The sequence below is a fragment of the Oncorhynchus keta genome, chromosome 14 (genome assembly GCF_023373465.1).
Source record: "Oncorhynchus keta strain PuntledgeMale-10-30-2019 chromosome 14, Oket_V2, whole genome shotgun sequence".
In the NCBI taxonomy this organism is placed as follows: Eukaryota; Metazoa; Chordata; class Actinopteri; order Salmoniformes; family Salmonidae; genus Oncorhynchus; species Oncorhynchus keta.
The window spans coordinates 32,872,587-32,890,708 of NC_068434.1; the positions used below are offsets into that span (position 1 = coordinate 32,872,587).

Genomic DNA, 18,122 nt, shown 5'->3' on the forward strand with positions numbered 1-18,122 from the left:
GGACCAACACTCTCACCACTGGGCTACCTGCCACCCCAATGAGAATGATAGATCTATAACACCCATTTCTATGTTAATTTGCTTAAACTGCCATTTAAATTTGCATTTGATTGTATCAAAACAAAGATGTTTCTGATGACAAGCCACATGCGCAACTTTTTATTTGAACCTTTCCACGCGGCTGGGAAATGGGTATATAATAACCTGTGATATTAAATAAATAGTGACCCAGTTTTTCAGTTAAGCTGGTTAGCTGTGTATGATGATTGTTAGTCATTATGCTCTAAACTGTGAGCCAATGTGACAGACCTGTAGGATGGGCCAGCCCACAGGTGTTTTAGACAGGGGTACTGTCAGTGCTGCGATCCCCTCCCTCTTGCCAGGGGCTGCTTTGTCACACCAGCACAGGAGGCAGGGCGCACCTGCTCACTCACATGAGATTGACAGTCTGACAGATCCCTGGCGTCAAGCAGCCTACCCACTCTTTCTGCGATGCTTTGACCCTGCAGCGGTTACTCTCTCCCTCCTTCCTTCTGTGCTCTAGCCTGTGTGTGCAGGTGATCATCTGGTTAACAAACCTTTTATATCTTATCTCTGAAGTTCGGATAATTAGCTGAAGATAGTGTACAAGCTTGGGCACTGAGCTCAACTTTCCCTTTGAACTGATGTTGGTGTTAAGATGGCACCTTCTGTGTCTCTAGTGCCATATTTACAATACAGGGCTATTTAGATTTTCTTTTCACATTGTCCTTGCCAGCATAAATCCAGCAACTATGGGAGACGCCTAACCAGGCCAGTCCAGTACAGCTCTGTTCTGTTTTGCTCAGTAGCGTGAAAAGCGTATTAATCTGTATTGTGTTTTGTGACCGTGATGCATTTTTCATCACTGGATAAAGGGAAGGAAAAGGGGGATACCTAGTCAGTTGTACAACTGAATGCGTTCAACTGAAATGTGTCTTCCGCCGTTAACCCAACCCTCTGATAGACATGATTGATATGAGGTCTCTCTGTCCCAGGCGCCATGTGGGCTGATCAGCCGTGTAGGATGTCCTGCATGGTGATTTGTGACTGGGCTTGCAGGCTCTGTGACCCACCCTTTCTCTCCAGCGAGAGATTCACATGTTAAAAATAGAGTAATTACACTGTGTGGTTCAGGTCCATCGATAAATGGGACCCCTGGGCTGGAGGTTTATGGCTCTCTGGGCCCTTCTGTGTTGACAGGGGCTTGGGAGGTAAAGAGTGGAGAGAAGGAATGGGTTTGTTTTGGAGACTCACACACCAGTCCCATGTCCTCAGGTCCCAAGAGGCCTGCTCGGAAATGCCAGCTCCATCAGAGAAAATTGGAAGAATTACACAGAATTATAAAGTCAGTAATTATTTCTATATGTTTTAGATAAAAGTGGGTATTCTGTTTTCATGTTTGTCTTTCGCAGTAAGTCTGTTACATTCAGAGGCCAAGATTTTGGTTACAGCACACTGGCATTGGAAGGATATAAATTCATTTTTGACTGAAGCCAACCTTTGAGGCAACAAGAAAACCAGCCCTGCCCTGGTTTCCCTTCTGAGGGACTGCGAGAGGCTGAGGGAAGATGGTGTACTTAATACTCCCGTGTTTTCCATGTAGGCCCTGGATTCAAGCTGCTGCCTGCCTTACAGACACTCTCACAGCTCCAGGCTGACACACATGCGCGAGCGGATAGGATTCCAGGTAGTGTCCGAGCAGAAACCATCGAGTCTTAGTTTACAACAACCCAAACAACTGCTGATTAGTAGCTTAAATTACCTTTGACCTCTATGGCTGTTTAGAACATTTTATGGCTGGTGTTTTTCTCACCCAGAGCGAGCAAAGCTGTAAATTATGTGAGCAGAGTTCAGACGGCAGACCCGATTCTCCACTGGACCTGTTGTCATTCTCAGGCGTTACTAGTCACTTTATGTTGGACAGAGCGCCTCTTAGTATTCCGATTCTCAAGTAGAACAAATGTATTCTCTACCTAGTGTCCACTGTCTTACATCAGACAATGCCCAATGACTGTGTTGTCATTGGACTTGTGTGTGTGACAGCCACAATGCTTTGTCCCACTACTTAATTGACAACAGTGTATCACGTCATTGACTGACAGCAGTGTGGTGGTGGTGTTGTACATACGCTCTGACTATAATGTTAGAACGCACTGGAACCAGAGCCAGGGAGATGAGGCAGAGCATATTTATTTGATAAGATGGGACATTTCTGTCTCTGCCATGTACTCAAAATAGTATTTTTGGCTCAGAAGTGGTGAGAAGAAATGCAATGAACTTTGAGATGGGCTATATTTATAGTGTGGGTTATTTTTAGTCCATTGTATTGCACAATGTTTGATACAAGAACAATGGCTTTGAGTAAATATAGTATGTATGTTTAGTTTCATTTATTAAATATACTATGTGCTGTAGACTTATGTATACATTGAAACAAAATACCATGATATTCAGTCAAATATTCTATTTGTAAGTCGTGACTCCTTGTAAACCATAAGTGTACATGAAGTTCTTTGTATATTGGCAACAGAATACGTTATGTTACCCATTTGTCCTGCAGTTCCTGGAGAGGTAACAGGAAAAGACCAGGCTTGAGCGATAAATTGAGGCTTTGGTCCCTTTCACTACCTGTCTCTTGGTGCTCTGGATATCTGTGTGTATGTGTTCCTCCCAGTCTGACTATGCTTGCTGCAGTTCGGTGCAGTGTTGACAGACTAAAGGGAGGACATCCAGAAAGCTGCAGGTTGAAAAGCAAGAGAGACCTCTACACAGCTGGTCTCTTCTGCAAGACTCTTAACCTGAACCACATCTGTAAGTGGCCAATGCATAACGGCATGTAATAATAAAACATATGTATAATCCCTCTTGAGAGAGGGGTGTCAGACAAGCTTTTAAGTCCTAATTGATAGGTTAGTTAGCACTAGATCTTAGTCTTAGAGATATTCCACTGTCAGGGCTCAGCCCTGGTCTGATCTGGCTCAATAAAGTGAAGCAGCAGGCAGGGCTTTGGGGGCTGCTCCCTGCTTGTCTGCAGCAACACCCAGTCAAACAGAAAGCTCTGGATAAGGGATCTTCTTCTCCTAGACGGATGGATAGGGATCTGGTTTGGCCCAGTGTTCCCAGTCTGACTTCACGCTTTGGGGGTGTTGAGTTTAGAAATAATGTCTGTCTTCTGCTTTCTCTGGCAAATACCTGCGTCAGATTCATGGAGCAGGTGTTGTGATCCCAGTGGGGACATTCAACAGATATTTAGAGTCCTGTGTGACAACCCTCAGCCAGCCGTTGTCAGTGACTGCTGGTCCCCCAGCTGCCCTCAGCCTGGCCATGACAGCCCTGACACTCCATGTCCAGCCAGCCTGGAAACTTATTGCATTTGTGGGGGGAAATTATGATGGATGCAGAACTCTCCACTGTCCTCTATTACATTATCTTGTCTCTTTTCATCACTTCTAGGATCATCTTAGGCTATATAGCTCCTTAGCAGCTCTCCTCTCTTCCACCAGGAGCTGTATATCAGACAGGCCTGTAAAGATCATCTCCAGGTGTAAGATGGGGATTTGCAGATCCCTGTGACACACCACACACATAGTGATGTCATGGTCTCGACCCTCACTTGCCATAACCAATGTCAAGCATAACGTATTAACATGAAAATACTTTTGCAAAAGAAGCCATAGTCAAAACTAAAAACAAACCGGACAGACAGGCTAGTTATTTACAGACAGGGAGAGAGTGAAAGCACATAACTGTGGTTTTAGCCTTCCTGTCTGGAATCCCTCAGGATAGAGGCATTTCCTGAGATCCACCAAAGATGTCCTCGAGCGGATGTTGATATTTTGCTTTCCTTGTTACAGTGTTTAAAATGGTGGCGCTCCCAAAATAAACACAGCTGATTTGTAGATTGTGTTTTTTTCTGTCTGCCTGCCACTCTCTGCTCCTGTCCATGTTGCGGTGGAGGAGAGGAGGAGGCTGGACTCACTGGGTTTATGCATCCAGCTGATCACCATGTTCCAGTTCTAGAACCTCCCAGTGTGCTACAATCTCTGTGTTCCATCCCATGGTACGTCCCTCTGTTGCCTCCCTGATTAAGACAAACAAGTCAGTTGTGCAGAGCTACCCATCATGCTCCAGTTGGTCCAAGTTGCCGTGCTCTGGGACTTTAGAGTGGACAATGTCAGCAAGAGTTAAGAACCAGGCCAGCTTAGAAAGCTAATGTGACATGGTGTACAATGACGTTCTTTACAAAGATGAGGGGCCCTCTCCCTTTCTTTTGTGCCTGTCCACTCCTCTAATGTAAAGGCATGATGACAGCATTAATATGTTGCTCTAAGCTGCGTGTAGTTGTGAGCTTGGCAATACGTTTAAGATCATGTCGACTTGAACTCCCCTCTTATGTGCTGCACAATACGTTTAAGATCAGGTCGACGTGAACTCCCCTCTTATGTGCTGCACAATACGTTTAAGATCAGGTCGACATGAACTCCCCTCTTATGTGCTGCACAATACGTTTAAGATCAGGTCGACATGAACTCCCCTCTTATGTGCTGCACAATACGTTTAAGATCAGGTCGACGTGAACTCCCCTCTTATGTGCTGCACAATACGTTTAAGATCAGGTCGACTTGAACTCCCCTCTTATGTGCTGCACAATACGTTTAAGATCAGGTCGACGTGAACTCCCCTCTTATGTGCTGCACAATACGTTTAAGATCAGGTCGACGTGAACTCCCCTCTTATGTGCTGCACAATACGTTTAAGATCATGTCGACTTGAACTCCCCTCTTATGTGCTGCACAATACGTTTAAGATCAGGTCGACTTGAACTCCCCTCTTATGTGCTGCACAATACGTTTAAGATCAGGTCGACTTGAACTCCCCTCTTATGTGCTGCACAATACGTTTAAGATCAGGTCGACGTGAACTCCCCTCTTATGTGCTGCACAATACGTTTAAGATCATGTCGACTTGAACTCCCCTCTTATGTGCTGCACAATACGTTTAAGATCATGTCGACTTGAACTCCCCTCTTATGTGCTGCACAATACGTTTAAGATCATGTATGGAGATAAAGGTCAGAAGAAAGCGATAGCAACAAAGCAAATGGAAAACGAGAACATGGTGATTTTGAGAGTGGGAGGCAGAAGATTGACACCGGTGAAGATGAATAGATATCGAAGACAAACTAGACAGGTCTGAAATGTCTTTACTTGGGGGGGGGAATTGGATAAGGATATATAGCGGATATTGGACTGGACAATGAATGCAAGTGTGATATTTGAGGGAGGAAAATGAGGATGAGATATCAAGATTTTATGTTAAAAATAAAGAGATGGTTGAAATCAAGGAGGGAAGTGCATGACAGTGAATGTGAAAATGTCTGAGGTTTGTAGGGATGGGGATATGGCATGGAATAGAACCGTGTATCCTTGAATTCTCTTAGTTTGCCTGTACACCAGAGGAGGCTGGTGAGAGGAGCCATATTTTTAGAGAGTTGGTCCAGATCACGTGAACCATGTTTTCATTGGACATACAGTATTTAGAAACTCTATACCCCCCTTGGATTTCTTCACATTTTATTGTGTTACAAAGTGGTATTAAAATGGATTGAATTGTCTTTTTTTTGTCAACTATCTACACAAAATACTAATGTCAAAGTGGAAGACAAATTCTATAATTAGAATATTAATTTAAAAAATTAACTAATATACACTACATGACCAAATGTATGTGGACAAAATGCTTGTCGAACATCTCATTCCAAAATCATGGGCATTCATGTGCAGTTGGTCTCTCCTTTGCTGCTATAAGAGCTTCCACTCTTCTGGGAAGGCTTTCCACTAGATTCTGGAACATTGCTGCGGGCACATAGGCCTGGCTAGCAGTCGGCATTCCAATTAATCCCAAAGGTGTTTCGATGGGGTTGAGGTCAGGGCTCGGTGCATGCCAGTTAAGTTTTTCCACAACGATCTTGACAAACAATTTCTGTATGGACCTCGCTTTGTGCATGGGGGCATTGTCATGCTGAAACAGGAAATGCCTTCCCCAAACTGTTGCCACAAAGTTGGTAGCACAGAATCGTCCAGAATGTCATTGTGCGCTGTATCATCAAGATTTCCCTTCACTGGAACTAAGGGGCCTAGTCCGACCCATGAAAAACAGACCCAGACCATTATTCCTCCTCCACCGAACATTACAATTGGCACTATGCTTTGGGGCAGGTATTCGTCTGTCAGACTGCCAAGTGGTGAAGCGTGATTCATCACTCCATAGAACGCATTTCCACTGCTCCAGAGTCCAATGGTGGCAAGCTTTACAGCACTCCAGTTGATGCGTGGCATTGCACATGTTGATCTTAGGCTTGTATGCGGCTGCTCGGCAATGGAAACCCATTTCATGAAGCTCCAGACGAACAGTTATTGTGCTGACGTTGCTTCCTGAGGCAGTTTGGATTCGATAGTGAGTGGTGCTACGCACTTCAGCACTCTGAGGTCCCATTCTAATATAATAATAATAATAATAATAATAATAATATATGCCATTTAGCTGACGCTTTTATCCAAAGCGACTTACAGTCATGTGTGCGTACATTCTACGTATGGGTGGTCCCGGGAATCGAACCCACTACCCTGGCGTTACAAGCGCCATGCTCTACCAACTGAGCCACAGAAGGCTCATTCTGTTAGCTTGTGTGGTCTACCACTTTGCGACTGAGCCGTTGTTGCTCCTAGATGTTTCCACTTCACAATAACAACACTTACAGTTGACCGGGGCAGCTCCAGCAGGGCAAAAATTTGATGAACTGACTTGTTGAAAATGTGGCATCTTATGACTGTGCCATGTTGAAAGTCACTGAGCTCTTCTGTAAGACCATTCTAATGCCAATGTTTGTCTATGGAGATTGCATTACTGTGTGCTCGATTTTATACACCTGTCAGCAACGGGTGTGGCTGAAATAGCCAAATCCACTAATTTGAAGAAGTGTCCATATACTTTTGTGTATATATAACTCCCTGAGTCAAAACGTTATAAACACCTTTGGCAGCGTTTACAGCAGAATCTTCTTCTGTAAGTCTCATGAGAGATTTGCACACCTGTATTGTGCAATATTTGCCTATTTCCTTTTCAAAATTCTACAAGCTCTGTCAAGGTGTTGGGGATCATGGCTGATCATAGCCTAGTGGTTAGAGCGTTGGACTAGTAACCGGAAGGTTGACAAGGTACAAATCTGTCGTTCTGCCCCTGAACAGGCAGTTAACCCACTGTTCCCAGGCCGTCATTGAAAATAAGAATGTGTTCTTAACTGACTTGCCTGGTTAAATAAAGGTAAAAGAAATATGGCTGAACAGCAATTTTCATATCTTGCCATATACTATATGTTCAAGCAGATTTAAGTCAAAACTGTAACTCGGCTAATTAGGAACATTCACTGTCTTATTGGTAAGCAACTCCAGTGTAGATTTGGCTTTGTGTTGTAGGTTATTGTCCTGCTGAATGGAAAATTCCTCTCCCAGTGACTGGTGTAAAGCACAATAAAGCAGGTTGCTTTGCTCCATTTCTTTCATCCCGAAAAACTCCCCAGTCTTTGCCGATGTCAAGCATACCCATACCACGATGCAGCAGCCAGCCACCACCATGCTTGAAAATAAGGAGACAGTTACTCAGTGATGTGTTGGATTTTCCCCAAACATAAGGCTTTGCATTTAGGCCACAAAGTGTATTCCTTTGCCATGTTTTCTTTGCAGTATTACTTTAGCACCTTGTTGCTTGCATATGCATGTTTTGGAACATTTTTATTCTGTATATTTGTAGTCTTCTTTTCACTCTGTCATTTAGGTCATTATTGTGGAGTCACTACAATGTTGTTGATCCATCCTCAGTTTTCCCTAAGCGGTTACCTTTCTGTCCTGTAGCTCAGTTCAAACAGACTACTGCATCATGTGTCTGGGTGGTAATACATCATCCACAGCATCATTATTAACTTGATCATGCTTAAATATGTATTCAATGTCTGATTTGTTATTGTTACCCATCTACCAATCACTGCTCTTCTTTATGAGGCTTTTGAAAAGCTCCCTGGTCTGTGCTTGAAATTCAATACTTGACTAAGGGTCCTTACAGATGTTGTATGTACATGTATGGGGGACAATCCCTATTATTTCACACTGAGTGAGTCCATATAACTTATTATGTGATTTGTTAAGCCAAATTCTACTTTAATTTAGGGTTTGCCTAAACAAAGGAGGTGAATGTTTATGCAACAACTATATTTTAGGTAATTCATTTGATTTTTAATTTAAAAAAATGTTCTTTTCACTTTGACATTATGCAGTGTTTTGTGTAGATCAATGGCAATAAATTACAATGTAATCTATTTCAATGCCACTTTGTAACATAAGAAACAGTTCAAGGGGGTGTAGACTTTCTATTGAAAGGGTTGCATTGGACCTTTGAAGATGCCCTCGCTGTAGGACTGAACCTACAGTGCAGCTGGGGGCACTGACCTCACGTCAACACTCATGTCGGTGTGCCTCGATAATGATTGACTACCTGCACATGCAACACTACCAGAACCTGTGACTGTACTTTGGACCCTAACACACCCAGCATGATCAGGCCTGAGTACAGATCACACAATAGCATGAGGTCTCCAATCCTCTCAGTGCGTCATTACTCTCCCGTAGGGCTTTCCTTCATATCCTGTACCCTCCTCTCACACACACACACACACACACACACACACACACACACACACACACACACACACACACACACACACACACACACACACACACACACACACACACACACACACACACACACCTATATCTACCATCTCTTTATTCATGCTCACCAGAGTGGAAAGAGGGACACTGTTCCTCCTGACCTGGCCTTCTGACTGTCCTGCCATGTAGCTCTGAGGTGGGATATTTTCCCGCTTTTGTGGAACTTCCCTGACAACACAGGCCTGCATGAAGAGGATCTTTTTTCCTCCCTCTTTCATATCTAATCTCTCTTTCTTGCTCTGTCTTCCCCCTCTCCAGACAATGGCTGCACAGTATAGTGAGGTGCAATCTGACCCTGGATTCTTCGGTACATATTAGAGGCCTTTGTTTTGGGTGTGGTACTGTATGTATGACTTGAGTTGTTTGCTAGTGGCATCAGGGAATGATTCATAAGGTTTTACCTGTCTTTTATGATGGAGTTTGTTCTCTTTTATGCCAACGTAATAACATGATGTTGGAGAGCAGGACAACCAAGGCCCTCCAGTTATATATGTTGTTTATCTCTGTTGTCTCGATCACTCTCTCCTCTTGTTTGTTTGTTTCTGTCTATCTCTTGGCTTGTGCCAGGCTGGCTTCCTCAGTGGCAGCTGGTAATCTGCTCAGGCTCTGACTCTCTTCGAGTGTCCTGTGACCTTATAAGGACAAACTGATTCTGTGCTAACACTTGATTCTAAAGCAATGATCCGATCTGCTGCTTTGGCTGCACTCTAACCCCGTGCTGGAAATTATTACACCCCCTCCACCATACACACAAACACCCGCACACATTTGTTTTTAATGTTTTTTCAGCCGTACTCACTTGAGCTCTTGCTGGCTGCCCGTCAGGGTTCCCACCCTAAACACTCATTTTGATATACCTGTCAAATTAACTAAGTAAAACAGTTGAACTGTAAATGAGAAATACTTTTTCACTTACAAACACCCGCTGTCAGTCAAAAGGTTAACGACACAGCCTGAGGATCTGTTGTGCTCTGAGACCATTGTGGGAGGAGGAAGAGGAGGAGAGGGGGATTCCTGCCAGACGTAGGCTGTGATGTAGCTAGAGACTGGAGTGGAGAAGCAGCATGACGTTGCTCAGGCCGTGTGATTGCGAGTCACTCAGTACCATGGAGAGGCTGGTGGCTGGTCCTCCTCTGCCCTGACTCACAGCAGTGAGACACTGTGTCTTTGTCGGTCTGCTTGCCTGGCCATCAGCCTACAGGGAGAGGGACCAGAGCAGGGCTATATGTCTTTTGGTTAAGACACAGACTGCACTGAACATAAGTGTAGAACACTACAGAACATTCAGTCCTAACTCCTGACTATGTCTTTCACGTTGTGGTGGTATGTAGATGCTCTGGTTTGTTTTCCCTACTGTAGTGTTTCACCACAGGCAGAGACTGGCATGGGCTGGGTGCTGGGCATCCTCAGGAGCCTTTCCCCAGCTGGTGGGCATTATGAGCGGGCTCTGGTGCACCATAATCACCCTCTATTTGACCGTTATTGATTGAGCCACAGCTGAATGCCTTTATGGACAATTTGGGAGTTTTAATTCCATGGAGATGTATTTATTTGGTGTGCTGTTAATCTACAGGAAGTTGACTCACAGAGGGCTGCGTGCCTTAACGAGGTTTCTTATGAAAAATTAGGATTGTCTGTTTCTTTTCCTCGTGTTTACCACAGTATATTTACAGACTCATTTGGCAGGTTTCCTGTGGGCCATTCAAACAGGGTTCTCAACTTTGCTCAAAACTTCAGAGGTTTGATGGAGGAAATGAAAAGTGTTGAAATGTCATTTGTTTGCTACTTCAATAACCTGATTTCGAGGCTGCATGGTAGAATCCACTGGCTATCACATGATTGGCTGCCTGCCCATCTTCGTCACCCTCTTCTCTCCTGTCTGCGACACCCCCCCCACCCCCCCCTCCTGTTTCCTAACGCATCACTCCTCGTGCCCAAACCCTACCCCTAACCACCTGAATAAGGAGACTCCACCAAGGCCACAGTTCAGTTTCCTGAGAGACTGGTTGTGTCATAACATGTCTCTCTCTGTTGTGACTCAGCATGCTGACGTTCTAATGATGTTTACTGTAGCTTTCTACTGTGTGTGAGCCATTGCTAATCTCTTGTACTTAACTCATGCACATTTCCTCCGGATGTCGTGAACTGTGACATAGCATTTTGGCTTCCTTCCCTTCCCACCAGTGTCACGGTGCTCAGGACAGAACAATCCGGTAGAGCGGAGTGCTCTTGGTCCAGCAGAGAGCTCAGTACTGGCTACAGAACATTCAGTCCCGTGAGCATAGTGCCTTGGCTCAGGAAACGCTGCCTTCTCCATCAGTATTGTTTGGTTTGACCAAAGTGACGGTTGGTAACCCAGGAGCAACAGCGGTTCAGTTTGATAAATGCACGTTGGAGCAGGTTCTGAACTGTGGACCTGTTCAATTCTTTCCTTCTTTGATTCTCCCTTCTCCCCTGCCATATTCCACTACAGTGGGTTCCCTGTATATGGGTTATACACCTCTAGGGGTCAAAAGTCAAAGAACTCTGTGTGTGTTTCCATGTCTGGTTCTGCAACAGTTATTGTGTTTTTCTTGGCAGACGCCCAAGTGAAAGGTGTGTTTTATTTGCTTTATCATTACTCAACCTTCCTGTACCGGCCCAGTCATTGGCCTGCTGCCAACAGACAGTAATATCCTCGCCCCCGCATGTCTGGACCAATCAGGGTTGATGTTAGGTTAAGCTTGTCAATTTACTGGCCAGTTGGAGGCTGTTTGGAATCCACCTGATGCTGTTAGCTGTAAGTGCTGTGGGCGTGGGGGAAAGGTCAGAGTCCTGATGATCACAAGTTGTGGATTATGTTTCATCTTGTACCATCACCTTGTGATCTTAATCCCTGTCTGTCTGTTTGTGTTGGGCAGGATTGGGGTAATTCATCTGGGCAGCTGGTAATGCCAATCTGTCAATCTGCAGTCCATCGCATTCACTGGATTAATAACGTTTTTTTTATGCCATTCTTCATATTGGTCTTGTTTTTTTTAAACTGATCATCATCAGAAATGGATGTAATTTGGAAGTATTTGATGACCTCCCTCCCACACAGGTAGTGTGTGGTGGAAGACTTGGTGTGCTTGATTCATGCTCTAGCTAGACTACCTCTCACCTTTTGTCTCACATTTTTATCCCAGGCTCCAGGCTCTTTCTCTGTTATCTGAAACATGTATAAATACATCTCTAATCACAAGAAATCGATCACAACATCTTGGTTAACAACTTGGCAGCATAATGGGACATGTAATCAAATCATGGCATTCATGCAGCAATAAGCTCAATTGTGCAGAAAGGGAGAGCTGTCTGTAGTGTGTGCGAGAGAGTGTGTGGAAGTGACAGTGTGTTTTTCATTTACTCCTCTTCCTTCTCAACCCTCTCCTTCTCTGGCCATGCTTCCAGCCCATGTGTCATCTGTGTAGGCCTGCTTGCCTGCCTGCCTGTCGGTCTGCCTGTCTGTCCCAGTGCCTGTCTGTAGCTGATTTCTCTCTCCTCCTGAGTCAGCAGGAATGTGAGGAATGACTGAACCTTTCCCACCCTACTCTTGTCTGCCCATTTTTAGGCATGACCGACTCTCTCTTTTTGCTTCATTCCTCTCTCTCCCTCTGTCATCCTATCCCACCATTAACTACTAATGTATTTTGCCTCCCACTTCTCCTTCCCTCCCCGTCATTCATATCCTTTCTCTTCTCTTACCCTCTCTCTGTCTCTACTCCTCTTACACATTTTCTCCTCGGTCAGCTCAACACTCCAAATTTCTCCAAATTACATGCAAGCCCCCTTGAGCGGGAGGCGCTTAGCTCTATATTCTACCAAACCGCAGAGAGGCCTCGAATCCAGCGACCCCTGTTTTCATGCACATTTTTCACTTGAGAAATACTGCACCAAACATCTTATTTAGATGTAAAATTGTGCGACTAAGATCCCCATGGCAAAAATGTTAAACATTTATGACAGATTTCTTGAGTTGTCTTAGATTAATTCAGACTATTTTGAGTAAGTGTAGACTGGTTACAGCATCTCAAAATGGACAACCAGTACTATTGCTGCTTTTTTTTTCTCATTTTTTCAACTGAAGGCCTTTTAAGGGAGTATACGAGCACACTAATTCGGCTAGGCGTCAGTAGACTGAAGCATGCTAACGCCTTCTGCCTGGCCCAGCCTCTCTCCTAGAGCCCAGTAGGTTTACAGTCAGCCTGGTCCAGCCTCCCTCCTACAGCCCAGTAGGTTTACAGTCAGCCTGGCCCAGCCTCCCTCCTACAGCCCAGTAGGTTTACAGTCAGCCTGGCCCAGCCTCCCTCCGACAGCCCAGTAGGTTTACAGTCAGCCTGGCCCAGCCTCCCTCCTACAGCCCAGTAGGTTTACAGTCAGCCTGGCCCAGTCTCCCTCCTACAGCCCAGTAGGTTTACAGTCAGCCTGGCCCAGCCTCCCTCCTACAGCCCAGTAGGTTTACAGTCAGCCTGGCCCAGACTCCCTCCTACAGCCCAGTAGGTTTACAGTCAGCCTGGCCCAGCCTCCCTCCTACAGCCCAGTAGGTTTACAGTCAGCCTGGCCCAGACTCCCTCCTACAGCCCATTAGCTCAGCAACAGCTGGGAAGCTGTCTGTTTCTCATCCTCTGCTCCATTCTCAGGTGGTCCTCACTCTGTGCTTTATTGAAGTTAAATCACTTGTCGCCAAACTATAAAAGCTCATGTAAGCCCCACTGACCCCATGACTCCCCACCACACTCTGTAAGCTAAGCCACGGCCCACCTGCAGCAACAGCACAATGCTGCCTGGCTCTCACAGACATACTACTGACACTTCCTTCTGCTCATGCTCCATGAAATTAATTTTGACTCATTAAAGTAGAAATCCATGTAACTTTGTGGTCTACGACTGATCAGGAATAAAATGTTCAAGATGCAGGGGATTCTGCCGTGTGTGCTCAGCGGGGCAGGGGCGCCAGAACTCTGGCCTCGTGTAAACGCACATCTCTTAGCGAGCTTAAGAGTGGTTTAATTACAGAGGGCCAGAGGGCTACCATGCAAAGCAGGCTGGGGAGAAGAGAAGAGGGTAGGGCCTGTTTCCCATGGAGAGACTGGGATGAACTTGAAGAGGCAGTTCCAGAGGGGCTTCGACTGCCCTGCCTGCCATAGTGATTTGACTTTACAGGACAGAGGACATGGCGTGATATAAGCTGAATTCAATATAATTCCAATGCAAGAACTTCCCTAAATTGTGCCCCCGTACTGATTTCAACTGCCCCCTAAGTAACTTTATCCTGGTGCTGAGTCTGTCTCTTAGATGTGTGTGTCCCTATGTGCTTGCTCTCCATTGCTGACACTCCTGCTCTTCCCCTCTCTGTGTGTGTGTGTGTGTGTGTGTGTGTGTTCTGTGTGTGTGTGTGTGTGTGTGTGTGTGTGTGTGTGTGTGTGTGTGTGTGTGTGTGTGTAGCTGGATGGGACGATGGACCTGGATGAGCGGCGGCTGATCCGTTCAGCCATCAGAGAGCTGAGGAGGAGAGAGATAGAGGACATGGAGGCAGCCCTGGCCAGCAAACGCTTCCGGCACAAACGCCTCAACCAGAATGACGACAAAGAGAACCAGCTCACAGATAGGTCAGCCTCCTGAATCTGAATACACACACACACACACACACACACACACACACACACACAGACTCTTGCATACAGACCCATTATCCATGACAGATTGTAGCAGTCCAGATGAGCTGCCTGGAAACTCTGAGACAACAAGCACAGAAATCCAGATGCAGCACTCCCTCTCCTTCTCCAGGGAGGCCTTCTGGGAAGTTGGGCCACAACAATGCAGATCTGGAAAAACCATGACAGAGTCCATAAAAAACAGGGGAGGTAGAAGAACTCATATGCAATATTTTGTTATGCAAATACACACCTGTGTAGGAATAATGTTTAATAAGTTGTGTGTACTGTATGTATTCTCATACATTTACTCATACCTTTTAATTTCATATTCCTAACAGTATCACTGTCATGTAGCCTACAGACGAATCCAGACCCATTCTATTAGGCTACCAGCCATATCCCTGGAAGTAAAGACGTCAATACAGTCGTTTACGTGTTTTTGTCTTTCTTTTGTATTTCATTAGTCTTTATTGACCCGTTACAGCAGGCTTGAACGTTTTACCGGTTCAGCAATGCGCGGCCGCCAGAACCCGTCACGCCGCGCAGCCATAGCAGACGGAAAACCTGACGAGTCTGCAGTCGTTGCCTCCTGTCATCTGTTTTTTTTACACCCGTTTGTTTTTCATTACAACCCAATCAGAAACAAGACTAACAAGACAACAACATCCCTTCGTGTGCCAATCATTATCACCATTGTACTTTTTACCGGTTTTCATTGGGCTGTAATGGTAGTGAGGGAGTTCAGGCTGGAGTGTCTAGGCTGAACCCAGTGGGCCATGCTGGCTTGCTGCTCCTCTCTGCTAATTAATGACTGGCTCTACTATAGCAGCTTACTGCAGCCAGCCAGGAAGGGCCCCAGCAGACAACTGCTCCTAGTTGACTCGTGTTCTGGGCTGCAGATCCACAACATGAGGAAGACGCTGGCCCTCCTACATCTCTGCTCCTACTGGATCACATTAGGGACAATGACTGTTAAATGGGATCCGTTTGCTGGGTAGTTGGATTACTTGGGTTACATAAATAACAGAGGTGCCCCTTTTTAAAGCTGGAAGAATATGTCTATTTGCCACATGCATGCACGTGTCCATAGAGGCTTGCGAGCACGTACACACACACACACACACACACACACACACACACACACACACACACACACACACACACACACACACACACACACACACACACACACACACACACACACACACACACACACACACACACACACACACACACACACACACAGCCTCCTGAAAGCAATATTATCCTTTTCTACTCACTGCGGGAATGTCAAATATTCTATTCCAAGTTCCACACATCCTCCAATTCCAATGAGGCGAGGAGAGAGGGAAAGAGAGGGGGAATGAGTCGGAGAGGAAGAAAAAAGAGGCAGAGAAATGGAGAGCTATATGAGGACAGAGAGGAGGAAGATGTTTTTGCCTGGCAACGTGCTTCTCTCTCCTTTACATGTCTATCATGCTGTCACTTTTTCTAGGCTGGATTTGGGAATCTTTTTCGCAGAAAAAAAAAGTTTTCTTCCCGGCCAAGAAAAACTGTCTGGCGTCTTGATTTACTCCAGGAGTGGAGCCAGTGAGGCACACAACACTGCAGGATGCCTCTGAATGTGGATTACACTGCCCTTCTGGCCACCTTAACACATGAGCAGGGTCAAGCATCACCAACTACCATGAAAGCAGCACTCTGATGTGTCCGTGTGTGTTTCTGTTTGTGTGTCTGAATCTCAGGTCAGATTTGGGTGACTCCCTAAACATGCTCTCTGTGAAACTACAAGCCATCCAGGACATGGAGGAACTGACTGGACTGGTGAGAACAGTGATGTACACCACACACATTACTTGTGAATTTTACTTGTGAATTTACATCAATATCAATCTTACACAAATCTCTATGCACATACTGCCCTAGATTAGTAAATCAATTACAACCAGCCAGTCTCACTCATCTGTTTCTGCATCTCTCTATGTGGCCCTCTGAGTTTGTCTCCCCATCCACATGAATGGTTCTGAGCATCTCTCTCCCTGTGTTGATGGCTGTCCTGTCTGTGTATTCCAGCTGCGCGGGGCCACTGAGTATGAGGAGAGGAAACTGATCAGAGCTGCCATCCGCCACCTCCGAGACGAGGAGCAGCAGGGTGAGTACAGAGGAGGAGGAGGAGGAGGAGCTGGAGGTAGAGGAGGAGAAGGAACAGAAATGGAGGAGGAGAAGGAACAGAAATGGAGGAGGAGAAGGAACAGAAATGGAGGAGGAGAAGGAACAGAAATGGAGGAGGAGAAGGAACAGAGATGGCGGTAGATCAGGAGAAGGAACAGAGATGGCGGTAGAGGAGGAGAAGGAAGAGAGATGGCGGTAGAGGAGGAGAAGGAACAGAGATGGCGGAAGAGGAGGAGAAGGAACAGAGATGGAGGTAGAGGAGGAGGAGAAGGAACAGAGATGGCGGTAGAGGAGGAGAAGGAACAGAGATGGCGGAAGAGGAGGAGAAGGAACAGAGATGGAGGTAGAGGAGGAGGAGAAGGAACAGAGATGGATGTAGAGGAGGAGGAGAAGGAACAGAGATGGAGGTAGAGGAGAAGGAACAGAGATGGATGTAGAGGAGGAGGAGAAGGAACAGAGATGGAGTTAGAGGAGGAGAAGGAACAGAGGTAGAGGAGGAGAAGGAACAGAGGTAGAGGAGGAGGAGAAGGAACAGAGATGGAGGTAGAGGAGGAGGAGAAGGAACAGAGGTAGAGGAGGAGGAGAAGGAACAGAGATGGAGGAAAAGAGATGGAGGAGGAGAGGGAAAACAGAGAGAGGAGAGGAGATAAGGAACAGAGATGGAGGAGAGGAGGAACAGAGATGGAGGAGGAGAAGGAACAGAGATGGAGGAGGAGGAGGAGGAGAAGGAACAGAGGTGGAGGAGGAGGAGAAGGAACAGAGATGGAGGAGGAGGAGGAGAGAAGGAACAGAGATGATAGAGGAGGAGAAGGAACAGAGAGAGGAGGAAATGAACAGAGATGGAGGACGAGGAAGGAACAGAGATGGAGGAGGAGAAGGAACAGAGATGGAGGAGGAGGAGGAAGGAACAGAGATGGAGGAGGAGGAGAAGGAACAGAGATGGAGGTAGAGGAGGAGGAGAAGGAACAGAGATGGAGGAGGAGAAGGAACAGAGAGGAGAGGTAGAGGAGGAGGAGAAGGAACAGAGATGGAGGTAGAGGAGGAGGAGAAGGAACAGAGATGGAGGTAGGAGGAGGAGAAGGAACAGAGATGGAGGAGAGGAGGAGAAGGAACAGAGATGGAGGAGAGGAGGAGAAGGAACAGAGATGGAGGTAGAGGAGGAGGAGAAAACAGAGATGGAGGTAGAGGAGGAGGAGAAGGAACAGAGATGGAGGTAGAGGAGGAGATGGAACAGAGATGGAACAGAGAAGAGGAGGAGATGGAACAGAGATGGAAGAGGAGGAGGAGAAGGAACAGAGATGGAGGTAGAGGAGGAGAAGGAACAGAGATGGAGTTAGAGGAGGAGGAGAAGGAACAGAGATGGAGGAGGAGAAGGAACAGAGATGGAGGAGGAAGAGATGGAGGAGAGAAGGAACAGGACAGAGGAGGAGAAGGAAAAGAGATGGAGAGGAGGAGGAGAAGGAACAGAGAT

The 18,122-nt window shown here is 46.0% G+C and overlaps 1 protein-coding gene across 1 annotated transcript in view; it reads left to right on the forward strand.

Moving 5' to 3' along the window:
* Nucleotides 1-17,225, forward strand: part of LOC127907265 (smoothelin-like) — a 28,723-nt gene extending 11,498 nt beyond the window's left edge. The window contains exons 2-4 of the mRNA XM_052461524.1: nucleotides 14,268-14,431; nucleotides 16,225-16,303; nucleotides 16,553-17,225. Coding sequence (XP_052317484.1) covers nucleotides 14,268-14,431; nucleotides 16,225-16,303; nucleotides 16,553-16,792 — 483 coding nt within the window. The 3' untranslated portion in view covers nucleotides 16,793-17,225. The remainder of the gene's footprint in view (nucleotides 1-14,267; nucleotides 14,432-16,224; nucleotides 16,304-16,552) is intronic.
* The last annotated feature ends 897 nt before the right edge of the window (nucleotides 17,226-18,122 follow it).